The following is a 27,640-nucleotide window of genomic DNA, read 5'->3' on the forward strand; positions in this document are numbered from 1 at the left end:
TATTTCCTTCCCTTTAATAAAACCCTTGTGGCCCACCCAAGAGATATGTACAGTGAGTGACCTTTACAGTGATATAAATGCTAAAATTCTGTGGGACTGGTCTAATCAGAAAGGATTACATCTGAGTTGAATTAGATGAAGTGAGAAAACATGGCTGAGGATATCTATGCCAAGCCAGACCTCACCAAAAAAGTTAGATTTCAGACAGGTGAGAAGGACGACAGACAAACAGACGTCTGTGATAACGTTGATACTGTGAGGATTTATGACAACTGCTGGGCAGAGGAGAGTACGCCGACGGACAAATCACAGGACAACACTACTGAGAATCAACCGCAAAGTATCTGTCTGTGTCTGTCTGCCTATCTAGAATTTACTGTAAGATTCAATAGATGAGTTTTTAATCAAAAGTTAAGCTATGAGGCCCTGGCCTTTCTAAATGTGTGTAAAAATAACTGTTAACTTTTAATGAAGCAGAATTTTACAACACAGTTAATGATTAAATTCATTCATTCATTTTATTTGTGTCTACAGCCACTTCAGTCAATGTGAGTCCAGAAAAGAGAAGTCTTCCCGGGGCCGCTGCAGTGTTTCTGGGGCCACTGTGTCTTCTCCTCCTGGTGGCAGTCATTGCCCTGGTGGTCGTATGTAAGTTTTCCAAATTCATTTATTCCAACCAGTGGTTGTGGTGCAAGACCTGTATATTAAGTGATGTAATGGATCTTTAAGCCTTTCACATGTTGGACCCTTTCTGTGGCAGTTATTATGAAGAGGAATCGTCTGTGGGGGGACAATGCCAGCCTGGCCAGTGAGAGAGACAAATTGCAGATGAGTTACAGCGACGTGAAAATCCTCAATCACAATCTGACCCAAAATACAAGACAGTCAGAGAACGACATCAACAACCTCACCAAAACTGTAGATGAATTACAAAAACAGATTGGTGAGTAAAAATATGAATAATTATTTTGAATCAAAGGCATAGTTTGATATTTTGGAAATTACACTTGTTCACTTTCTTGCCAAGAATTAGAGAAGAAGATCGATCCCAATCTCACATAGCCTATAGATGATAAATATAGGGTTAGATTTTGGAGGGGACACAGGGGACGCGTCCCCCTCAATATTTAGAACACATGTACAAAACCTGTGCCCCTGGATAAATATCTATATAGCAGCCAGTTAGCACAAAAACTGGAAACAGGGAAACAGCTCGCCTGACTCAGTCCAAAGATTAATAGTAATCTGCCTGGCAGTAAAGCTCAAGCTCACTAATTAAAAAGTTCTACAGCATTTATTTAATTTATGAAAAAAATTAAAAACTAAAATTGGCATGTTATCTAACACACTGTTTCTTGACTGGGAGCAGTTTAGACTCCAGTACGTTACTGGTCCTTGCCAAGAAATAAATAGGCTGTAACTCCCCTAAAATAGATCTTATCATTTTTACACTTTTTTGTTTTGTATGACAAAAACAAATAAGCACTGGTTCCCAACTGGTCCAGCCATGGGGTCTAGAATTCTCCTTCGTCATTATCAACAGAGGTGGGTAGTAACTAGTTACATTTACTCAGTTACATTTACTTGAGTAACTTTTTGGATAAATTGTACTTTTCAGAGTAGTTTTAATGCAAAATACTTTTTACTTTTACTTGAGTTATATTGTTTTAAAGCAACAATACTCTTACTTGAGTACAATATTTGGCTACTCTACCCACCTCTGAGTACATAATTACATATATATATATATATATATATATATATATATATATATATACAGTACAGGCCAAAAGTTTGGACACACCTTCTTATTCAATGCGTTTTCTTTATTTTCATGACTATTTACATTGTAGATTCTCACTGAAGGCATCAAAACTATGAATGAACACATGTGGAGTTGTGTACTTAACAAAAAAAGGTGAAATAACTGAAAACATGTTTTATATTCTAGTTTCTTCAAAATAGCCACCCTTTGCTCTGATTACTGCTTTGCACACTCTTGGCATTCTCTCCATGAGCTTCAAGAGGTAGTCACCTGAAATGGTTTTCCACTTCACAGGTGTGCCTTATCAAGGTTAATTAGTGGAATTTCTTGCTTTATCAATGGGGTTGGGACCATCAGTTGTGTTGTGCAGAAGTCAGGTTAATACACAGCCGACAGCCCTATTGGACAACTGTTAAAATTCATATTATGGCAAGAACCAATCAGCTAACTAAAGAAAAACGAGTGGCCATCATTACTTTAAGAAATGAAGGTCAGTCAGTCCGGAAAATTGCAAAAACTTTAAATGTGTCCCCAAGTGGAGTCGCAAAAACCATCAAGCGCTACAACGAAACTGGCACACGTGAGGACCGACCCAGGAAAGGAAGCTGCTAGGAAACCACTGCTAAGGAGAGGCAACAAGCAGAAGAGATTTGTTTGGGCCAAGAAACACAAGGAATGGACATTAGACCAGTGGAAATCTGTGCTTTGGTCTGATGAGTCCAAATTTGAGATCTTTGGTTCCAACTGCCGTGTCTTTGTGAGACGCAGAAAAGGTGAACGGATGGATTCCACATGCCTGGTTCCCACTGTGAAGCATGGAGGAGGAGGTGTGATGGTGTGGGGGTGTTTTGCTGGTGACACTGTTGGGGATTTATTCAAAATTGAAGGCACACTGAACCAGCATGGTTACCACAGCATCCTGCAGCGACATGCCATCCCATCCAGTTTGCGTTTAGTTGGACGATCATTTATTTTTCAACAGGACAATGACTCCAAACACACCTCCAGGCTGTGTAAGGGCTATTTGACCAAGAAGGAGAGTGATGGAGTGCTGCGGCAGATGACCTGGCCTCCACAGTCACCGGACCTGAACCCAATCGAGATGGTTTGGGGTGAGCTGGACCGCAGAGTGAAGGCAAAGGGGCCAACAAGTGCTAAACACCTCTGGGAACTCCTTCAAGACTGTTGGAAAACCATTTCAGGTGACTACCTCTTGAAGCTCATGGAGAGAATGCCAAGAGTGTGCAAAGCAGTAATCAGAGCAAAGGGTGGCTATTTTGAAGAAACTAGAATATAAAACATGTTTTCAGTTATTTCACCTTTTTTTGTTAAGTACATAACTCCACATGTGTTCATTCATAGTTTTGATGCCTTCAGTGAGAATCTACAATGTAAATAGTCATGAAAATAAAGAAAACGCATTGAATGAGAAGGTGTGTCCAAACTTTTGGCCTGTACTATATATATATGTACAGTATATATAAGAATATATTTGTGTTTCTTGTGCCTTGATTTATGTTATGTTTGTAAAGATTTAATTTATTTTTGTTTTAGTTAAAGGGGTATCATTTAAAATACATGAATTTGCAGATTATTATTTTTGATCGATTGATTACGTTCATGTTCTTATTTTACAAATAAATCAGACGTTACTCAACAGTTACTCAGTACTTGAGTAGCTTTTTCAGCAAATACTCTTTTACTCTTACTCAAGTAATTATTTGGATGACTACTTTTTACTTTTACTTGAGTAATATTGTTGTAAAGTATCAGTACTCTTACTTGAGTACAATATTTGGCTACTCTACCCACCTCTGATTATCAAGGATCACACAGTTTAATATATTCAGCATCATACTTGTGTTTGGCCATGGTGTCGAGCTAGTTTGCTATCTCTGTCAACAAGCTGTCCGTTAGTGACTCACTCTACAGCAGGAAATGGCACTTCAAAAATGAAAGCTTTGTGCCACAAATTCACTAAACGTTAAAGTGTTTTTTTTTGTTTTTTTTTCACAAACTTGACATGTTTGTGAATCACTTGCGGTCCATTCAGAATGGACCCATGCACCCACTTTTGCCCACAACCCACCAGTTGAGTACCACTGAGCTTTAGCAGTGTTGATAGGTGGATTTTGATATCTGTGCACAGAGCACGGCTAGCTATGTCCCCCTGTTTCCAGTCTTTGTGCTAAGCTAAGCTAACCAGCTGCTGACTGTAGCTTCAGATTTACAGTGTGGACACATGGAGTGTCATAACCTACTCATCTTACTCTCGGAATTAAAGTGACTTATCATATTTCCCAAAATAGCAAACTACTCCTTCAACAAGGTTTTCATACAGCACGTAAAAAGCCATGAGTGGGATTTCACATTTCGGATACTGGTCTGTATGTTTTGTCTTTTGACATAGTGTCACCAGTATTATGTCTGAAGGAATATCATTTTGTGTTGTTAAACAGAGACAACATGTCCTGCCAATTGGATAATGTTTGACAATAGCTGTTATTTAATGTCCAAAGAAGAGAAGAGCTGGACTGACAGCAGTAAAGCCTGTGAAACTCATGGTGCACGGCTGGTGATCATATCTAATGAAGAGGAACAGGTGGGTCAAATTTAAAAATTTAAAAATCTAAAAAGTTGTTGATTGAGTTCTCTTATTTTATTATTGTTGTACATAGCAAAATACAAAACCTGCTCCCCTCCCCAAATTCATAATTTTAATATTAGGAGTTCAGTGTGTCAGTGTTTATGAAAATAACTTTTTGTCTTAGCCTATTACACGAGACAGTGCTTCTAAATCCATTTTGCTAGAATCTACTGCAGCTGAAAAAAAAAACAACCAATCACAGCCTAGGAGTCTTTTACGTAGCTGTTGTGTCAATCAATCACTGCAAGTGAACTGCGGTCAAGATGTCATCTAGGCAGCGCTGATCAAAAATGAATCAGGATTCAGTTATTGTGATTTTGAATGAGCCAGAAAAAAACAGGCATTTGTCCTTTTAAAAAGGTGGAAGTGGGGAAAAAAGCGGTTAGTGCGGCAAAGCAGGTTCACTCTTCCTGAAATGTACTAAAAAGGGAAGAGGAAGTCCACAGCGACTTCTGCAAAGCTGAAGAAGTGACTACACATTATCACTGTAAGAGAGAAACAAACACAGATAAAAGGGAAATGATGTATTCAAACATGTGAAAGCTGTGATAGAGAAAGCTCATTCTGATTATCATTCTTCCGCCTGCATCATCACAATATACAGGTGGCCTTTTTCACAGCATTTAAACGTGGCATACAGGGAAAAGCACAGGTGTCATTAATAACATTAACAATGGCGCTTTTCTATTCAAGTGTCACGGTGAGTTATGACAGTGTGACAGTGAGCCAACATATACCAGCAACCTGAAACTGAAGCAACTAAATGGAATTCAGCCATCACGGATTTTATCATTCACACCTTAGATTTTCTAAGGTGTGAATGATAAGGTGCTTTCAAAAAGGGGAGGCTCTTTATATAGGTGTTTATTTGGAAGCAACAAATAATAATATATAACTGATTATCATCTTTGACATTTAGGAATTTATCAGCTTTTTTACCCGGAATAGCTGGATTGGTCTGACTGATAAGAAGCCTGAAGGACAATGGAAGTGGGTAAATGGAACAACAGCTACCACCAAGTAAGTCATTATCCAATTCCTTATTTATTTACCGTCACTGTGCTACCTTCAAACTGTGTGTCAGAACAGAGAAACAAACCTGTGGCTGCTTAATCAACTGAGTGGACAATCAACACTTTACAGTAAAGCTTAGGGCCCTGAGCACTGTGGCTCTGGAGAAAAAAATCAGCTCAGGATTTGAATAAAAGGATGATGATGATGAGTGCTTTATATGTTGACAGTGAAGAACTAGTGTGCATGCAAGTGAAATTGTGTGATATTGAGCATCCAAGACCCGACTCTCAAATGAAACACCTGCTTTCTGTGTTTGTTTATATTTAATGTTCTGTATTGGGGCCTCATAATATCATGCTTTGAAAGTGCAGTTCACATATGTCAACAGTAATTATTTCTAATATTTTATTGTTCTAAATTCATGACTGAGGAGTTTGTGATTTGCTGTAGGTACTGGAAAAGCGGACAGCCAGATAATGATGGTGAAAATGAAGACTGTGCTCAGATTTCAAACATGTATCCGGATCTAAATAACTGGAATGACTTGCCATGCAGTATAGAATTATACTTTACCTGTGAAAAAACACTTAAATAAAGTCACAGTATTATGGTACCCTCATGGACTGATTCCACATCTGTATTACTCTATTGTATATTCTCCTCCTCTGAGGGCAAAGGAGATCATCTCTGTGCTATATTTCATATGTATGAATAAAGTTCTCAACTCATATACTACAGAAAAATTATGATAATTCATGTGTCTGTGATGTGAAAAACAAAAAAAAACAACCTCTAAATAAATACATTCATCTCGGATGACCCTATTAATTGTATGACTGATTGTTTTCATACATATTATGATATTATTATGGCAAACAAGACTGACCAGATGGTACTTTAATGGAGTAACAGGACTGACAGCAGATAATGAGCTAAGAATGCCAATATACATCTTCTATAATTTGAAATTGCAATTCATGGTAAGATATTGTCAGTAAAGAATATGACTCAATTAAATGTTTAATGTGTGTACAGAATCTTGATTTGGGTCAGGAGGCTTTAAAAATATGGATTCATTGGTGGGTAATAAAACAGGTTATTTTCACCTAATAGGGGCAATATGGTGTGTATAGACCTTTTTGGTAACACTTTAAGTTACAGTCTGCAAATTACAATGTCAGTCTGGTTTAAATGCTAATGAAATATTTACAGAATACCTGCACTGACACATAAAGCCAGAGCTATAAAGCTTAGACTAATATATTGGTCCCTACCTTGATAATAACAATAATAAATAGGTTATTTCCCACATTTATTATCAGTTGAATTTTTTCCACAGTTGTATGTAAAAAGCATTTAAACAAGGCTGATGAGATCATTATTTCTACATGAATACCAAAGTCATGAGGCCTCTTGCTCTGTCATTAACTTAGCTGCAGTTTAAGGTTTGTGCTCTTTGGGTCTAAGTCACATGATCACTTAAAGCCCATTGCTGTGTCCTCTGAATCTGCATTTTAAACTGCACATGTGGTTCAGTCTGAACCCGCCCTGTAGTCCTGTGTGTCCTGTAGAGGTCACTGTATCTGAGGTTTAACTTAACCTGCTGCAGACACGATTTAACTCGGGTTTAAGGTCGTAAAGTTCAGTACAAGGACAGATTCATGAAGCTCTGATCATTTCACTATTTTAACATTTTATTTGAAAGCAAAACTTTGATTATGTAGCTGTGCGCTTACAGTTAAATGTGTAACTTCTTGCTCGATTCATTTATGATGTCAGAAACAGGATTACTGATTATATGACACACACTATAACCAGATTCAAGAAGGCACTGCCACAAGTGCTGTGTCTGCAAGGAAGCGATGTGGTAAATTTGCAAGGAGTGTGCGGGTCACAGAAAATAGTTCAATATATTTATTGTCAGATCCATGGGTGCAGATCCCGGGGGGGATGGGGGGGGCATGTCCCCCCCAAATTCTGAAAAACACAAATTGTCCCCCCCAATTCTAAATAGCTTAAATGATTGAAATTGAACAAATGTATACAGTAGTCCTATATACTGGGAGAAAGGGAAGATGATGAGGAGAAATGGGAATCCGTGAGAGGCGAGAGATGAGAACGTGAGTGGACAAAACATGCCTGAGACCCTGAAACTAGAAGCAGCATTAACTAACAGTGAAGCAGTGAAAAGGAGGGTGATGGCTGGCTCCATGTACTACTGGCTGTTTAAGAGAAATAAACAGTAAAGGTAAGCATATGATTTTCTTTGTAGTGCTTTTTGAATGACTTGGTGATGGTGATGAGCCTTTATGAAATCGTGAAATATGCTGGCAATCTCAAGCGCTCTGTGGGCATGATTTGCACGCATGCAATTAAAAAAAAATCACAACTGATTGTGTCCCCCCCCAAACTTGTCATCAGATCTGCACCTATGGTCAGATCAGTTCCCAACCCTGTGTTAGTGTAAGTAATATGTGAACCACCATACTATTTGAAGATTATTGATAACTATTCCATACCCATTGGTAGCTTTGTCACCTTCTACCTATGCCAATCCTCAACGCCTATGTGCAGTTTCACATAGTGAACGTCAATGAGTAGAAAAATGTGGGACAGACAGAATGACTGACTGACAGAATGACACACTGACAGTTTCCATGATTATGTACAGCATACCATACCATGACTTAGTCATACCAAAAATTAGAAAAAACAATAACATTTGGCCACAGGGGGAGCCACAGTGATTTTAGCCATTTTTAATCATTGTTCTTGTTGTTATAGCGCCACCCAGTTGCCAATTAGAGTTAAATTTCTCCAGTCACCTTGAGGTGTTCTGTTCTACATATCTACCAAGTTTAGTAAATATCAATACAGCGGTTAGGCCTAGATAAGAAATTAGCTCTCTAGCGCCCCCATTTTGTTTGATCGGGTCAATAATGGATAATAGATTATGTGTGGTCATATGCCTACAAAGTTGCGTGGTGATCAGTGAAACCCTTGAGTTGTTATACACCTTTATGTGATGAGCCACGCCCTCCGCAATATTCATTGCCTTATAGAAGCTCAGGTTTAGTAAGTTTTCCAACTTTTGCCAAGAGGGAACTTTAGATATTGGTCCCTAGATTATGTTCACTGAGTTTCATGCAGATCGGTCAAACTTCCTAGGAAGAGATTGATTTGAAGTGTCTTTCAAAAAATTCAAACTGGTGGAAAATCTATATAACTGGAAGTTATGTGTTCTTGAGGCAAATTTGTTTCTCATAGGAGAGGCATCTCTGTGCAAAGTTTCATGTCTCTATGACATACAGGGCATGAGATATGTCCATTCAAAGTTTGCAATTTCAATCAGTTGCTATAGCACCCCCCTTTGGTCAATTGATGTAATATTGCTTCATTCGCATCCTCCCATGACCCTCTACCACTGTGCCAAATTTCACATGGATTGACCAAGTCAGTGAGGAGAAAAACGTGGAACAGACACATACAGACTGACACACAGACAAAGTTTTCGTCATTATATAGTAAGATAAGATATAATGCACATTAGATTGACATTTTTAGAATATAATATTACTCTATGGCAGTGAGGTGTTGTGTAAGTAGACATGTTCAGGATAAGGTTTCCAGACAGACAATACATTTAGTCACCAGATCACTGTGTAGGGGGAGTATTGTGCAACAATAAATAACAGTTGAAACATCAAACCACATTGCAGATCAGAATAAAATCAGTAACAGTGCAGCAACACAGATACATACGACGGAGTATTAGGGCCACATTGAAGAAAAAAAAATCGGAGATTTCGAGAATAAAGTCGAAATATTACAAGTAAATCTCGTAATAGTTCGAGAATAAAGTCATAACTGAGAAAAAGTCATAATATTACAAGAATAAAGTCATAGTTTTTAAGGAAATAACCAACAACAAACAGAATATCAGATTGTCTTTCATGTCGTTGTAAGTGGCCTACTTAATTAGTAGGCACACCATGCCGGTTCTGTGTCAGTCGAAACTCCGGGCCCAACTCTGCCACTGATTGGCCAGTCTGACATTCTTCATAATACATATAGAACGTTAGTGAAACACATAGGCCTAACAGAAACATGCGTTTCTCATATTATTCTCGTAATATTATGACTTTATTCTCGAAATATTACGAGTTTTTTTTTCTTCAATGTGGCCCTAATACTCCGTCGTAGATACACAATGCGTTCAGAATCCCATACTTTTTCTTTTTACTATCAGTACATACTGCAGCTGCCTTTGTAAAGTATGTACTGTTGCATGTGGTATGCATACAACATACTACGCTATCACTTAATGTTTCTTGAGCTTGCCAGAGATGGAGGTCAACCCGGAGCTCTGCTGTTGTTACTTTGCAATGTATGTAGTTTTAACACAAAGGATTGTGGGTCAGAATAGCCAGTAATGCATGCTGGCTTGCATATTGAAAAATGCGACCAGATGCAGTAGGACATCCTGGTACATACTATGTAATGGGACATACTCGTTTTTTCTGGCATGCTAAATAGTGTGGTACTATGGGTACTGGACACACAGATGATGCTGGTCCCTGACACACCTGTTGTGGGCGGCTCAGACCAGTTTACCTGCAGTTCAGCTGAACCTTTGCTTGTTTCACAGAGCAGTTAGGTCCAGTATTAGCACACAGCTCCAGTTTTTAACCTCTTCAAGCTCCAGTTTAATGGACCTGTTCAAAACCACAACTAAGCTCGCCAGAGTCACAGAACAATAACCCTATGTAGGCTCTGCACACCCAGTATGGAGTGTATTGAAAGTATGGAAAAATGCAGTGCACTATGAGTACCCGGATGGTGCACTCAAAACGGTCAAGAAGTTGAGTGTGGAACTTTTCCACCAAGCACCACTATATTGTTGTCGGGTATAAGCCAGCAGTGGGTTTATTGGGTTAATTTAGCAGTCTGTAGCGATTTGGTACCGCGAACGATAACTCAATGCTAATGCTAGTTCCGGTGAGTGCACAACGGCCATGTTTGGCCGTACATAGTACATACATAGTGCAAACAGTACACTACATGGAAGTGTACTGATGGAAGTATGTGATTTGAGACACAGCACAGGTCTAAGCTGGGTGGAGTTCTGCTGGGAATCACATGATGTCACCAACTCTAAGTAAAAACACTGGTGTGGGTGCATTTGTGTTAAATGTCAGAGTGCTCAGTTTTGGTGACCTTTGGCGATAAACACACCTGTTCTGCCTGATGCAACACAAGCAGAGAAGAAACTTTATAAAAAATAATTTCTGTACATTGAAGACAAAAACACACTGATTCCAATCAAAATTGTCCATTGGTTTCTCCTACATATTAATAGGAATTCAATTTATTTTTACAGTTTCTGTCCTAAATGTCAGGTATTGTCAGACTTCTCTTTCAGTTGCACAGGAGGTAATGTCTAATATGTTGCAGATCTGTGTAAAATTCTGCTTAAATGTGTCCCTAAGGCAATGTGTGCTCATTTCAGTCATGGTGTTGGTGTTGTATTGCACAAGAAACCACACCACCACATTCACCACATGTGTCTTCTGAAGAGAAACTTTGAAACATAGTTGAATATGTGGAAATGGTTTCATTTAATATAAACCATAGACCAACATCTTGTTTTAAATCTGCATTTGACAGGGAAAAAGTCATCATGCATGGCCATTATAAGGTTTTATCCTTTCTTTCACCCTCCTCACAATCACAGAGTGGCCACTTATTGTTAGTTGTCTCTGATTTGGTTTAGTGTGTTGTTGCTTTTTAGTTAGCAATAAATGGTCCCTGAACCTTGACTGTTATCCCTGGTTATGGACAACAAATCAAATGTCACTGATTTGAATGTCACTAAGGTCACTGATGATCAGGTGAATTTAGAGGGAACAGATGCCCAAATGGTAATTACTTATGACTTCCTTTATTCTGTGGCTCTTCCCCTTTTAAACATCAGTGTGGATGTCTATTCTCTTTGAGAAGACAGACACAGCTGTTATATCAAGATTAAAAACAAACCTTGTAACACTGCGAGCAATCTTTAAATTATATTAGCCATAAGATGTCGGAGGATCTGTACACCGAGCCTGGCATCACTAACAAAGTTTACTGTGGTCAGGATGATAGGGAGAGTATGGTGAACATCTATGTCAGTGCAGAAAGCCTGAAAGTGTATGACAACCCCTGGGTGGAGGGCACGTCACCAAATACACCAGCAGAGATTCAGCAGCCAGGTACGGACACGCTAACCTGAGCAACAAGCAGGTGTCTTTTCATCTTAGTTTTCTGTGTAGTTTGGTCATGTGATACAGCAATGGGACTTTGTTGACTCTGAACAATTTAATTTTCTTGTATTTTATTAACTGCAGCTTATAACATTAGATATGGCTAAACATTCATTCATTTAATGTGTTTTAAAAGCTTGATGTTGATCATTTATTTGTGTCAGTCGTCAGTGAAAACTCAGGAAAGAGGAATCATGTCAGAGCTGATTTAGTGATTCTGGGTGTGATGTGTCTTCTCCTCTTGGCCGGGATCATTTGCCTCTGGGTCCATAGTGAGTTTTTCCTAATTCCTAATTCTGGTGTTTGTAACAGTAACTGTAAAGAAACAAGCACTTCACATGTTGTTGATGATTGGTGTAATAATATGATAACATATGAGACTATTCATTGCTGTTTTGCTGTTCCCTCCAATAGTGAATAAAAACAAAACCAGCTGGAGAAGAGAAAAGGATCAGTTACTGGAAGATAAAGCCAGTCTTATGAAAATGAATTACCAGTTAAAAGCCAACATCACTGAACTCATCAGAGACAACGCTGACTTGTTGAAGGAGTTTTGCAGTAAGTAAAATATTACCACTTATATTTGATCATCTTTGTTCAGTAGGGAGGTATTTGGTCAATTTTGTGTTTATTGTAGGAAAATGCACCAACACAAAAAACTCCCCTCAGTTCATAAAACAGTTTTGTAGTATGAGGCTACTTGTCAAGATCTTCCATGTTTCATTCATATTTGTTGTTGTTTTTTACATATTATTAAAGGAGCTATTTACGACATTCAGAGAATATGTATGATGCAGAGTCTGAGCTGGTATTGTCTGCACACGGCTCTCAACATGGAGGTGGCTGAGCCAGCGGCTAGCAGCTTATGGTGCTAACAGCCCAAACAGCGCTAACAATGGTGACAGTGCTGACAGAGCAAACAGTGCTAACATGGGGGTTTAACTGGAGGGTGGTAGTTACACTTCCACCCACCACAATGCCGTTGCACCACTGTAGGACAGGATGGCGTTATCAGCTGTAAGTGCCCTATGAGTGCCATGTGAAATGGTGGCAATTAGCTAACAGGTGGAATACACACAAAGGGATTCACATGCACGCCCATGCACGTGCGTCCAGACTATCTACCACAACAAAGAAGAGAGAAACTTGGATTACAACACACACAAATGGAGTGTGACTTCATTCTCTGCTCAGGACATCAATACTCCGCTACCGATCAGTCCCAACATTAAAACCTGAGATGGGTAAAGTGAATAACATTGATCATCTCATTAGAATTTGATGATTTCTTGCTGGGCCCTGGCATTTATGTCAATGCCACTTCATGTGCTTCCAAGTTCTTCCCCCGACACGGCAATGGCACTCCCGCATAGCATTGGCCCACCACCAGGACAAGGCACTATGCCACACTCCAAAAGCTGCTCAGGAATGGCCTGAGGAACCTGACAAAGCATCAGCTTGACCTCCAAATTCCCCAGATCCTAATCTGATAGAGCATCTATGAGGTGCACCAGTACTAAAGAGGTCCTGTGTCCAAAACTTGACAGGTCAGGGCCAAGTCTGATCCACTGTGGGGCCTTTGACGTCTCAAGGCATGGGCACAGGACCTCCCGGATTTCCAGTAGTTTCTGGCACCAAAGCATTGGCAGAGATCCTCTGAGTCCTGTCACACTGGGGTCTGGGAAATTTGAAGGCCAGGTTGACACCTTGAGCTCTTTGTCATGTTCCTTGGGTCAGTCCCGCACCCATTGGGGAGTGCCATTGCCATGAGGGGTTTACTTGGCCTGCATGGTATTTGGGTGGGTGGAGCATGCCAAGTGGTCTCCACACGAATGCCTGGACCAAAGGTATGCCAGCAGAACATCGCACTGTGACAAAATGATCAATGTAATACCCTGCACCAGTGCTTAATTTGAGCCGGAACGTACTGGAACGCATACCAGGATCTTTTCAGAAAAAGGCCCCGATGCGTTCCGGCACTAATTTGCATGGGTCTAGAACTTTTCACATCTAAAAACTACATACAGTATTGGCTGATGTCACCAGTGTTGCAGGGTGGAGTACCGTAGTACTACGGTGCCTCACATACCACTACTGTGGGATAAGTTCAAAGTCCAATTGCAAGAGGGTGAATGTCCAATAACGGCGCGCGCTGGTCAATAACGGAGCGCGCTGGCCAATATGCTGCTGCAGTCTTCCAGACATGTGAGTATCTTTGAGCAGTGAAAGTTATTATTTATTTCTTTTTACTTGTCAGCAGTGATTTGTTTTCCACAGAGCTCTACGTGCGAGCATTTTACTGGCATTTGCGACTAAAAATAGTTTTGTGCGAGCAAAATAAATCATTCAGGAGCACACTGTGCGAGTACAGATTTCAACCAGCAGCAGAAATGAAAGGTGAATCCCGCCGGTTCTGGGTTGAACGGGGGTCACAGACAGGAATATGGCGGTTAACTAGCCTACAGCGGCTCCGTGGCGCAAGATAACGGCTTACCGGCGACAGAGAAGTCCGACTCCAGGTCCAGTAGCCTAATTTCCTCTTTCATTGACGTCATGACTGCCCAGTACCTGGACAACCGGGCCGTGGCGGCACACAGGTATGTGGCATGTCAGAGGAGAAACGAGCCGTTAACATTTCTCTCTTTGTGGTAGGTAACCGTCCACAAACCTCAGTGCACTTTAGGGACTGTTCTTTACTTGTCAGGAGAGGAGGGTGGGTGGTTGATTTTTATTTTATTTATTTATTTTATTTTAATCCCCCCTATGTTAATCACTTATTGATGCTGTTTTTGAAGTATGAATACGTCAATAAATAGCCTAATTTATTCCATTGAAATATCAGTGATGTATTATAGAAAAGTGATTTATCTTTTTATAAATGACAAAAGGCACATCTGCCTCATTTTTGCTGTGGTATCCTGATACTACTCAGAACCGTGATACTTTCACTGGTATCGTACCGTGGGTCCCAATTTTGGTACCGTGACAACACTAGATGTCACAACCATTCCATTTGGAGCTGCGCAGTGAGGCGGCTCGGGTGCCGCTTAAAAAAGTGTTCCCCTACTTTTGGGAGTGGGGGAACACTGCTCTCTCAGAGGCCCAAAGTGTTCCCCTACTTCTAATTTTACTGCCCTGCACCTGTTAGTGGCTTTAAAGTTGTGATTAATCAGTGTATCTTTACATAGCAAATAGTTATTTACTGCAATGTTAAGGCTCTGAATGTCGCATACAGAACCTATTTAACAAACAAAACAGGAAACACACCTACATTTCAGCAAGCTAAGCATTGCAGACAACACAACAGCAATTAACAAACTATTTGTGTCATTTTTAATCCTAAATAGATATCTATGATGTCACTAGTCAAGGTGGGAAGTAGGCTGCGGTGTGTGTCCTTTACAGGTGGTCACACTGCCAATGTGCAGTTCCACCTGTACCTCAGGGGTTTATTACAGTGGACTGCACTTCCCTCTGTGGTTTTGAAATCAAGTGAAAATGAGACAATGAAGCCAACAAAAATACTTTCACTCTATGTTCACATGTGCAGCAGAAACATGTGCATTGTAGATATTGTCAAATATTTTTTGGCGGACGCCATTTTTGGCTTTTGTCCATACATACATTTTTAGTATGGATCCTACTCACTGTTTTATAAATGACACCACAGTGAGCGATTATGTTGCAAATTTCTGAAATGAGGAGAAATGCCTGGAAACACATGTTGATATTGATTCAGCTATTGTGTGCATGGTTAGTAACAAGTACTGACTACCATGGTGTCTTTAGTCTGTGCTCTGAACATGTGATTTAGTGTTTTGCTTTTGTATGTAAAGACAGCAGTCAGTTTGGCTCTTTGCATTAAGTGTTCGGTGTATGGGACCTTGAAACTGTTGTGAAAAGCAAGCCAAAGCAATTGTAAAATGCTATAAAATATAAAATTCAGCAAATTAATAGAGTAAATATTGACTTGTATTTTGGGTGATTGAAATGTCTCTCCCTTTGAAACACAGAATACAAGCCTATGAAATGTAAGCGTTTGGATAAGTCTGAAGGAACTGGGAAAGGGCGGATGGGACACAGCTGACCACAGAGAGGTACGTTTCAAAACTGTTATTGTAGGACATTTCTTTTTCTGTGTCGCATCACAACAGAGGCTGCTCTTCAAGGTCTTAAGTTAAACTAAAGGATAAAAGAATAAAACAAATATTTTTGCTTTATCATTTTAAATGATTTTTTTCTGTCTCTGCAGGTACCAGCGTGTCCCACGCCTTGAACATGAAGCAAATGAAGACTGATTTGTAAATGAAAAGCCTCAATATGAAGAAGGAGGTCTGGAATATCTTATGTGCCAGAAGAATTTACTAAATACATCCAGTCTGTTACTGTTCTGATTAATTATATTACATTGGTGCAAATGAATGCACAAATGAATGTTTACATGATATTGTTACATTCAGGAGACTGTTACAAAACCTGATCATCTGACTGGACTTTGTTGTGTGATGTTGCTTATTTGTTCCTTTATCTCAGCAAGTTTGCCAAGCACATAAAACAGAGACACCAGATGACAAGCGCTTGCTTCCTGCGTTCCACACGCTGACAGGTTTACGCTATTTTGAAGCATTCTGTATGTTTAGTATGAATGGTCCCCATGTTAAAACTGCTAAAACAAACCGTGCCGTACTTTAATAAATGTTGGCCTCTTTCTCTCAAGACATCACATGATGTATTATTTATTCAAATTATAAAAGCTATATATTTTTAAGCTTAACCCTGTTATTTTCTCTCAAGTATCACTGGATCAGTTGTCACAGCATAATCTTGATCAATAATGTTATAATGGTATTTAAAGTCATACAATAAAAATGCATCCCACTCAGCAACCCAACCCAGAATCAGTGCAACAGCAACATGTATGTTCTGGAACACTGTGTTTAAAAAAAACCATTGTGTGATGACTACACCTGACAAAAGCAGGTAAAACGTTTTATAATGGTAAGTATTCTCTTTCAGTGTTAATCCAATAATGTTAAATGCACAGGGCATTGAAGCTTCAAGCTTTTGGCAGACTGTGGTTTAGCAATAACCACACACACACACACACACACACACACACACACACAAAGTTGATGCCTCTTGCCCCATGATTTTTTTAAAAAAAAATACCTTATACGTGGGATATGCCACCTACAGACGGAATACCATAACAATCTGCAGTACTATTTCACAGTGATCCTAATTTGGTTGTTGGTGTTCACATCTAAAAGATTTTGGCATCCGACCACAGGAAACAGTAGGTCTATGATATCAAATAGGCTATCAAAACCAAATAAAAGTTTTTTAAAAATGTCTGGTTTCATCTGTACTAAGTAGCTTTGCAATTGTTCATTGGCTGTGGCCTATTTTATGCAAATCTTACTTAAATCTGTTCAGTAGTTTTTGAGAAATTCAGGTAGAAACAAGTAAGCTAAACAAACGGGTCCAAAAGCATAACTCTAAAACAATGAAAGTGCTGGAAAACTGTAGAGAACATTTATAAATCTACTTTGTAGGATTTAGAGGCATCTAGTGGTGAAGTTGCAGGACTGAAACCTTGAAACCTTGAAACCATGTACCAAGTGTGTTGGAGAACTATGTTGGCCAATGCAAAAATGCAAATAGTTTATCTAGATGTAGTTTTTGTTTTTTCCATTTTTGGACTTCCGTAGAAACAACGTGGCAGAGTGTGTGGAAGAGGACCTGCTCCATGTGTTGATATAAACTTATAAGCTACCAAAAGAACAACAATTCTTGGTTTAAGGTGATTATACAATAATGACCATTTTTGCTTACTGAAGCTTTAATAAAACTATTGCACCCAACTGAGCTTCAAATATTATTCTCAGGATACAACACAAAAGTGTTTATCTCCCTCTTGGCCTGTTTATATTGTGTATTCATTACTCTCTTCTTACAGCTCGCACAGTTGTCACATAAAATTTGTGAATTTAAACACATACAAGGCTGGTCAACACTACCACCTTTTTCCACATCAAGGGCATAGCTTTTGTTTCAACATTTGGGGCAAACATATGAAATGGGGGTTTGGGGGTCCTTTGCAAGAAAGTTTTGAGCATCAAACACTTAATTTTCTGGTGATTTTTTATGAACAATTGGTGCATTTTGTTTCATCAATCTATGGTATAAATGGCTTGATTTTGACAAAAGTAAGTATTACTCTATTTTATTTATTTATTTATTTATTTATTTATTAATAGTCTTTTTTTCTTTTTTCTTTGTTTTCTCAACAATGGAGAAAACATATAAAGAAGTACTGACAAAACAACATCAGAGCCAGGGGCACAGCTGTATGGTTTTTGCAGCTGTCTTATTTTTTTTAATTTAAAAATTGTCTTGATGTTGCACTGTTTTATTTAATTTTTAAACATAAATATAGGTTTATAGTGGCCAAATTGGATTTATGGTTATGGTACTTTGCTCCAATTGATTGGATGTTATTCGGTACTTCTTTTATTATTGTAGACATCAAACAGTACATTTTCCGAGCAAAAATGAAATTCTGAGGTGATGATATTAACAATATATCGAAATACATCTTCAATATTGTTAAGTGTGGGGACGTTGTAATAACAGAGGCAAAACTGTTTCTAAATACATCACACAATGAACAGTGCGGAAATAAAATAGTACCAGGGGTGTGCCACTGTTTGACGCGCATTGATACAATGTTATCCGCCTCGTATGACCTCACATCCGTCTCTCCAGACAGACTTTTGTCTGCCGGCATTTTCTTTTTGTTTTGTCTGTGCCGACTGTAGCTCTTAGATTGATATTCTGTTTTGTAATCTGCTTCTACCACAGTAGTCTGTTGCATAATGCCTGGATTTTCGGACAGAGATCGCGGCAGAGACAGAGGGTGAGTCAAATGTCTGCTCTGCGTGTTTTAACGTTGACAGTTAGCCGAGATGAACAGCTTAGCATACGGTTGCTAGCGGCACGGCTGTCACGGCTGCATCCTCAAAACAAGACATTTGTCATGTATGTTTTGTCGCCACCGGCTGCTATGTTGCTATATCGTGTATGACATGTGATACACATTTTTATGCGGTCAAGCGTCCCTGCGCTGACGTATCTGTAATATTCACCGTTTTCCTGCCGGTTGGAGGTAAAATGGCAGCTAACGACGGCTCTGTGTCGGCGGCTGAGCCGTTAACGTTAGCAGAACAGCAGCCTTCATGTTGTCATGTGACGCAGTGGTGTCTCTTCTTGCGGATGCACATCCTAGACGAAGATTTGTGTCGCAATTTATTTTTAACGAGTCATTTTCCATTAAGAGTGTCTCTTCCTGCAGCCCCTTAATGTGCTCGTTTTCTCGTGTATAAACAGGTCACGCCAATCTTAATTCAGTAATAATCATTAAATGTCACTTAATGGTGCAAATTTAGACACGAATACGGCAAAATGCAAATGCTATTAATTTATATTTGCAGTGTTGGACGTTGTAACGAAACTGTTGTTATGAAAGGACGCCAGAGAAGCTCAGTGTTTGTAGTGCTGCACGATTTGGGGAAAATGTGCGATTGCGATTATGGTGGACAATATCGCGATTTGCGATTGTGATTACAATATAATTACAATAAAATGTAATAAATAAATGGTATCATGAGTCTTTTTGCTTGATTCAGTGTTTCCCCTACATTATATTAGGGGGGCACTGACCTGACATAGTTATTGTTATGGACAGACAGTGTGTCAATGACCACCAACAGACTGAACACAGTCAAACACGCTGCTCAGCGCTGTAGCGCAGCACGGCACTGTACACACAGCGGAGCAAGCCTGTGTGGGGTTCAGGCGTTGTCACGTAAATGACAAATTCCAGCGTCATAGCATAACACAGCAGCATGTCAAGTGGGCCGAAACCGAGCAAAATTGCTCAATTTTTCATTTGTTATGGAGTCCATGATTTCCCTGTGACATTGACAAATGTTTGCGTAACTGTGCTTGGATGTTGTTTTATGAGGCTCTGGCGGCTTTCAGTTGTCTCTTTGTCTTTAACGTTACACGGCTCGGCTTTCTCTCGCATGCACTCTTCCTACTTTTCTCTGTGCTGTCTCAAGTGTTGATGTAGATTGCTCGTGTTGCCGCGGGACGTGGCAACTTTAACTTTTAAACTTTAACACAGCACGTCTTTCTGTCCAACGTCGCCGTACCTGAAAGACGTGCTGTGTAAAAGTTTAAAAGTTGAAGTCGCCATGTCCCTTCTCGAGTGCTGATATAGATTGGTCGTGTTGTCGCGGGACATGACGACTTTAACTTTTACACTTACACAGCACGTCTTTCTGTTCAATGTCACCGTACCTGAATCCAAAGTATCGCCATGTAACAGACGTGTTTGTAATACAAACAGCTCCAAGTTTTGTTTCCATGCCATAAACAATTTGTGTTTAGAAGATTTGTGTCCTCCTTAAATGTTGATTAATCTGTCTTAAAACATGCTAAGTAATTTAAAGCCCCCTCCCCTTGTGTGCAATTGATTTATATAGTGCTAGAAAACAGGGAATAGAGGGAATTTGTGTATATAGCTGATTTAGTATTGCCTATATATAACGTTGGGGAATTTACAATAGACAGATCTTTTTAAGGAATAAAGAAAGAAAAATCTGAATCAGTGTGCAGAGGCAAGAAATTCTTACTTTAAATCCTAAACATTAAGATACAACCCAACGCCGTATACTGCCCTGTACTTCACAATAATCAAGTTATATCGTCTTTCTAATCATACAGAGGCCTCCAAGGACACAGGCTTTGTTGTACTAATCATGACTTTTAATGGGCACAATATCTGGCCATTCTTAACGTTGTGTGTCCCACTCTTCTACACAAGGTATGGTGGAGGACCTCCTCGCTTTGGTGGTGGCGGAGGAGGCAATAGGGGCGGACCTCCTCCAGGCAAGTTTGGCAACCCTGGTGAGAGGCTGCGGAAAAAGCACTGGAACCTTGACGAGCTTCCAAAGTTTCAAAAGAACTTCTACCAGGAACATCCTGATGCCACACGCAGACCACTTGTAAGACTTGCTTGTAGCTGTTGCTGTGTTTTTTGTGTGTTTGTGTATTGAACATGGTCGTGTTTTTTTACATTTCCTCTTTCAATTTCAGCAAGAGATTGAACAGTATCGAAGAAGCAAAGAAGTTACAGTCAAAGGCAGAGATTGCCCAAAACCAATTGTAAAATTCCATGAAGCTGCATTTCCAAGTGAGTAGAAGTTCATGCTCCATCATTCACATAATTTTGAACAGTTCACAGTTACATGTGTCATTGTCAGAAGGTTTGGCGTTCAACAATTTAACTTGGATATCTTACATCTTCAGGCTACGTCATGGAAGTTATTGTTAAACAGAACTGGACTGAGCCAACTCCGATTCAGTCTCAGGGGTGGCCAGTTGCCCTGAGTGGCAAAGACATGGTTGGAATCGCTCAGACTGGGTCTGGGAAAACCCTTGCTGTAAGTAAAGTACCCATATGAGATTTTGTTGTCACCCACTGATTGTTAAGACATAACACTTTTGCCTTTTACTTAGACCTGTCAGAAAGCAGTTTCAATTGGATATAACTGGACAAGGTTCATTACACTGTTGGCTAGAGTGATTGGCTTGATATTTAGCATAATGAATACAGAAACATTTAAGATAAGATGTTGCAACTTGAAACAGTGTTAAGACTCATTGGCTGAGGGAAGACATATATCCTGCTTATGTTGTTGAAGTTAATGAGTACTACTCATTGTTTTTGAGAAATATTATGCCCAGCATCCAAATCATATGAAGACTCAGCTCTCCAGGGAAAGGAATCAAATACATGCCCACACAAGTTGACCTAACAACCTGCCACCAATACTCATACTTAACTCACCCAGATCAGATGTTGCCGATACTATATATGAGTGGAACACAGATAAATGTGCACCTTGAGTTAAAATGTGTATTAGAGCTCAGCCATTCATTTATTTATTTATTTATTGTTCCTCAGTACCTTCTGCCTGCAATTGTGCACATCCAACATCAGCCATTCTTGGAGCATGGAGATGGACCTATTGTAAGTACACTTGAAAATATATTGTCCTAGTGTGTGTTCTGACCTGACGTCTACATTGGCACAGGAAGAGATTGACAACGTCCATTTTATTTTTACTGTTTTTGAAGAACAGTAAATTATTTTCAAGCCATCACAATTAAAGATGCTGCCCAGTCTTCATATCATACTGATCGATGCATTGCTCTAAACAGCCGCCTTCTCCTGAAATTTGATATGGTGTGCAGACAAATCAACACAAGAGACAAATCTCTTGTGTTTCACCTGGCTGCAAGAAGGATTTTTAAAGGGACATGTTATTATGCTATCAGTAGGGTTATCATCTTTTTGGGAGGAGGAAGATAAATTGCTTATGATTAAAGCTTGGCATGCTTTACTGAGCCAGTTTAATTGGGGCAGCCGTGTTCCTGGTCTGCAGGGACCACTGTCTCTTGGTTGTGGTGAAGTTACTTGGCTCTGTCCAAAGATTATCCAACATAAAATGATAAGCACAAAAGTAGTTGTATCAGTTCAATGTATATGAGTCGTACATGTCTGAACAATGTATTTGTTGTGAAGGCTGCACTATCCGATAATTATAGACTTGATAATTGTATCCATCTTTCTTTAGTGCTTGGTGCTGGCGCCAACCCGTGAGCTGGCTCAGCAGGTGCAACAAGTGGCTGCTGAATATGGCAGGGCCTCCCGTCTCAAAAGCACCTGCATCTATGGTGGTGCGCCCAAAGGACCCCAAATCAGGGACCTTGAGAGGGGTATGCTCACTTTGTGACTTTCACTTTGTAATTATTACTTTATTCATTTGCTTAAATGCCGCTTAATGAATAACGGGGTTTTTTTGTTTGTTTGTAGTTTGTTTGTTTGTTTGTTTTTTAAGTTTGAATATCTGTTATAATGGTTTCCCTGTTTTATTTTTAGGTGTTGAGATTTGCATTGCTACCCCAGGTCGTCTCATTGACTTCCTAGAGTGTGGTAAGACCAATTTACGTCGTTGCACCTATCTGGTGCTGGATGAAGCTGACCGCATGCTGGACATGGGATTTGAACCTCAGATCCGCAAAATAGTGGAACAAATTCGGGTAACTTGTGTTATTTTCTTTAACTTGGCAGACAGTTTGCATATTAATATTGTTGAGACAAAGTCAAAGTAAAGAGAATACAACTCAGCTGCATTGTTTATGAGAAATATTATGCGCAGCATCCAAATCACATGAAGACTCAGCTCTCCAGGGAAAGGAATCAAATACATGCCCACACAAGTTGACCTAACAACCTGCAACCAATACTCATACTTAACTCACCCAGATTAGATGTTGGCGATACTGTATATGAGTGGTGCATCCTTTAACTGTTAAATGTGTTTAATTTACTTTAAAGCTGTGAGATAGTGTTGATATCCTCCTTTTTGTCTTAACCAGCCAGACCGTCAGACCCTGATGTGGAGTGCCACCTGGCCTAAGGAAGTTCGCCAGCTGGCTGAGGACTTCCTGAAGGACTACATCCAGATCAACATTGGTGCACTGCAGCTCAGTGCCAACCACAATATCCTGCAGATAGTTGATGTTTGCAATGACATGGAGAAGGAGGACAAGTGAGTAGATGATTTCTACCTCTTCATTAGCAGCAGTCAGCTGATGTGATGGAGAAAAAATTTTTCTCAGTCCTTGGCCATACGGGTTCCTTTTTTAAATATGCAAGTAGTTGGAAGAAAGCGTTTTTAATCTTAAATCAGTCTATGACTAAACTGCATCAGTAGAGGCATAATGTCTGTTGCACTAACATCGTACATTTTTGATAATATTTAGTGTCATCTTCCTTTTTGTCTTCTCTGTCAGACTGATCCGTTTGCTGGAGGAGATAATGAGCGAAAAGGAGAACAAGACTATTATTTTTGTGGAGACCAAAAGGCGTTGTGATGAGCTCACCAGGAGGATGAGAAGAGATGGGTAAGGCTCTTCTCTTCCATTCCCTCCAAGAATGTCCTTGGTTTATTTTGACTTGTCTTTTCATCTGGAAAGATAACATTTAGCTATTCAAATGGTATTTTTTCTTTGTCAGTCCCTGTACTTCTCGTTGCATTAGTAATTAATCTGTCTGTTACAGGTGGCCAGCAATGGGAATTCATGGAGACAAGAGTCAGCAGGAGAGGGACTGGGTCCTTAATGGTGAGATTTGATAAATAACATTGCAAGTTAATTTTTAAAAAACATTTAACCCTATCACATGCTGCTCTGTAATTTATTAAAATACTATCCCTCTCTCTTCAGAGTTCAGATACGGCAAAGCTCCAATCCTCATCGCTACAGATGTGGCTTCCCGTGGCTTGGGTCAGTATGTCATTAAGTAGCAACACATTTTTTATCAGTGTTACACTTACTTTAAAGAAAGTGGTTTTGCTTTCTTTAACTTTTCTATGCATTTTCTGAGTTTTTCTCACCTTAAGGTGGAGTCTTTGTGGCAGGCGCTAGGCATGACAGTCCCAGGCCTCGAGAGGGAGAAGGATGACATATTGGAAGTGCTCAACTGGCTTGCCACCCAGTGGGCCTAGAGAGGTGAAAGCTGTTGTGTGCCAGTGATCTTCAAAAGGCTCTGTGGCTAAGCCTTGGTCTCTGATATGTTGTTGAAAGACACACACATCTGTTCTCTGTCCATGGATTTCACCTGACTAATGCCATCCAGCTGTTTCCAACTCAAACGTTTAAAAAAAAGAAAAAGAAAAAGAAAAGAAAAAAAAGATATGCTTGATGTTGTGACTTCTGCCTTGCATGCTGTTGTGTTAGAGAGCGCTGTATTGCAAGTCACTTGTTTGAGATTTGGAACAATTGTTACCTTTCGGAGCTTGTATCACACAGCATGGGTGCTTGTGAGCCTGTCTAAGCTTTCAGTTGTTTTCTTTTCCCGTCAAAGTGCTGGATTTCTTGAAATGGAGAGAGCAGTTTGAAATCTTTTATTTGTCTCTGAAAATTGATGAGACCTGGCACATGTGTTTAGGGGGTAGTGGGAACATCTAGTGAGAGGAAAAAGAGTGAGACAGCTCAAACCAAAGTTCCTCCCTCGCCTGCGTTTCTATAGTCATGTCGAGACCTGCCAACGAGAGACATTTTCTCAAGTGAACACTGGCTTCTTGGAAGATCTTGCCTTGATGAGACTGATGAAGGGGCGGGGGGAATTGTTCCGTGCTCGGTGAGGGGTCCCACAGGGTTCAATGCTTGGGCCTTTTTCATTTTTTTGGAAGGGGGCCCCGTTCAAATTAGTACTTGGTCTATTTTGTCTTGGCAAGACGTGCAGTGCGGCCTTTAATATCAAGCTTCTTTTGAGAGTGTACTGGGAAAAACGGACCTGCAAAAATGTACCCCTGAATGGTCCTATATTGGCACATGAGGAGGCCCCAGTGCATATCGTGGCCCAACTGCGTAGAAGCTCCTGGATGTCACTTGACAATTTGTGGGGGATTTCGCTGCATTGGGAAAGGACTAGTGAATGCATACTCCTTTATGGTAAGACTTAAATCCATTTTTTTTCTCCCTTGGTTAACAAAAGGGAGAGTGAATGTCTTTTGGATCTTTTTGATTATGGTAAGCAATCGGAGTGTGCATCGTTTCTCTCTTCCCACAGTAGTATTCCCATGGAGTAGATGTATACGCGATCTGATGTTGTTTTAACACTTTCCTCCACAGCCTAATAAACCATTTTCTTCCCCCAGCCTCAACAGTTGCTAACTTTTCCCTTTGATCTGGCTGTTGTGGTGTGCAAAATCCTGTGTGGCCTCCATGTTTTGTTTTGCCACACTGCAACACTTTCACAGATGTGGAGGATGTGAAATTTGTCATCAATTATGACTACCCTAACTCCTCCGAGGATTATATCCATCGCATTGGACGCACAGCCCGAAGTCAAAAAACGGGCACAGCCTACACCTTCTTCACCCCCAACAACATGAAACAGGCCAGTGACCTGATCTCTGTGCTCCGCGAGGCCAACCAGGCCATTAACCCCAAGCTGATCCAGATGGCTGAGGACAGAGGAGGTAAACTTCTTCACATTAATAATGACTGTCAAGGAAGATGCAGTATATGTTTTAGTGTCTGTAGTGTCCTTTAAAATGTCTTTAAATATCCTAAATTCAGTCTTATTAATATTAGGCATTAAATATTCTTGAATTTTAATTGTTGAAATAATCTAAAAAGCCCCTTTGAAGACATGGACTATGTTACATAAATGCTCTCCAAAGCACAAAGATTCGTCAATAAACTGAGAGTTGCTGAGATTCTTGTCATGTCAGCTCAGCCTGGAGTAAATGAATACATATTGTTTCCAGTTATGCTGACATATTCCATGACTGAAAGGGGCTTTATTTATTTTGACAGTGTCTCTTTGTGTCATTGCTATATTGTAGGTTCAGTGTATTAATAATCTGAACCCACTCTACTCTCTCCCCTTTTGTCCTTCTCCTGTCTTCATCTAATTCAGGTCGTGGAAGGGGGGGAAGAGGTGGCTACAAGGATGACCGTCGGGATAGGTATTCCGGGGGTGGGAGGAGCAACTTTGGTGGTAGTAGCTACAGGGACAGGGACAGTGATAGGGGGTTTGGCAGTGGGCCGAAGAGTGCCTTTGGTGGCAATAAGGTCCAAAATGGTGGCAGCTATGGGGGCAACAGTGGTAACTCAAGTGGTAGCTATGGCAACAACAATTATAGCAACAGCAATGGACAGGGTAATTTTGGTGCTCCAGCAAACCAGGTGGGTGCCTTTGGTAACCAAAGCTTCCAGGGCCCCCCTCAGTTTGGGGCCATGCAAAGAGCCGCTCAGAATGGCATGAACCATCCACCATTCCCATTCAACTCTCAACCACCACCACAGGCCCAACAGCCACCACCCCCACCACCAATGGTGCCCTACCCCATGCCACCACCCTTCCCACAGTAGATATGATATACGCACAATATATGGAACCAACATGATTTGGGTTTAGTCTTGAAATCTTACAGTATGATTATTATAATTATTGTTATTATTATTATTATTATCCTTTGTACTGTTTAACTTTGTTTTGCTTACAGCAGGGTTGGAAATATTCAGTAAACCCAGAGCATTAAATGGAGTCATAGACACGTCTCCAATAGTGCAATTACGATTGCCGCAATTTTTCCTTGACTGTTTTTTTGTTACATTCCTCAGTAATTTATTTTTACTAGGTAATGCAATGTTTTCAGTTCGTGGTATGTTTAAAGTGATGTTATGAAGATCATATAAAAGGGTGTGTGTGACCCTTTTAAATAAAAACAAGAAAACAGGACCTGTGTGATGCGTTGACTGTGGGAAAGTTGGGTTGGGAGAACTACTACAACTGCAATTGTTTTAATGTGGATCTTGGTGCTTCTAAACCACACACACACCTGTGAACCTGGTAGTATCAGGAATGCATGACTCAAGCCATACTCTGAACACATTTCTGACATTGCCTTAGATGTTTCAAAGTGATGAGACTGGAGGCAGATTAAAAGAAGTTACACTTTGCATTATAATACCAATATTGAGCTGACTTGTGAAAAGCAATGCTGCAATGATTTAAAACAAGGTGTATATTATTGGGCATTATGGCTGTTTGCAACCTCTGGATGTTCCTGTCATACATTTTTGGAGTCAGTACCCTATTCAGCTCAACCTAACTGTCTAGTGCACGTTAAGATAGAACTTAAGTTCAGGGTCACTGTTACCATTGAGAATACTGATCATAGATCATATGGACGACACTGAGAGCACCCAGGGGAATGTTCTGAGTATATGGGTATATTTTCTGCCTCAGGACTAAAAACAACA

The 27,640-nt window shown here is 40.0% G+C and overlaps 2 protein-coding genes across 2 annotated transcripts; both read left to right on the forward strand.

Moving 5' to 3' along the window:
- The first annotated feature begins 150 nt into the window (after positions 1-150).
- LOC125883793 (CD209 antigen-like protein C) lies at positions 151-6,250 on the forward strand. Its single transcript, XM_049568377.1, has 6 exons — positions 151-340; positions 535-648; positions 761-943; positions 4,225-4,367; positions 5,332-5,432; positions 5,877-6,250. Exons 1-6 carry the CDS (start codon positions 151-153, stop codon positions 6,019-6,021), a joined length of 876 nt encoding a protein of 291 aa, XP_049424334.1. The 3' UTR covers positions 6,022-6,250.
- A 12,225-nt stretch (positions 6,251-18,475) lies between these two features.
- Positions 18,476-27,116, forward strand: LOC125884812 (probable ATP-dependent RNA helicase DDX5). Its single transcript, XM_049570055.1, has 13 exons — positions 18,476-18,647; positions 20,619-20,799; positions 20,891-20,987; positions 21,104-21,237; positions 21,762-21,827; positions 22,435-22,576; positions 22,740-22,900; positions 23,240-23,412; positions 23,657-23,767; positions 23,925-23,986; positions 24,089-24,148; positions 25,627-25,848; positions 26,292-27,116. The coding sequence occupies exons 1-13, from the start codon at positions 18,607-18,609 to the stop codon at positions 26,744-26,746; spliced, it is 1,905 nt and encodes a 634-aa protein (XP_049426012.1). The 5' UTR covers positions 18,476-18,606; the 3' UTR covers positions 26,747-27,116.
- Positions 27,117-27,640: the final 524 nt, after the last annotated feature.

The sequence above is a fragment of the Epinephelus fuscoguttatus genome, linkage group LG3 (assembly GCF_011397635.1).
Source record: "Epinephelus fuscoguttatus linkage group LG3, E.fuscoguttatus.final_Chr_v1".
NCBI lineage: Eukaryota > Metazoa > Chordata > Actinopteri > Perciformes > Serranidae > Epinephelus > Epinephelus fuscoguttatus.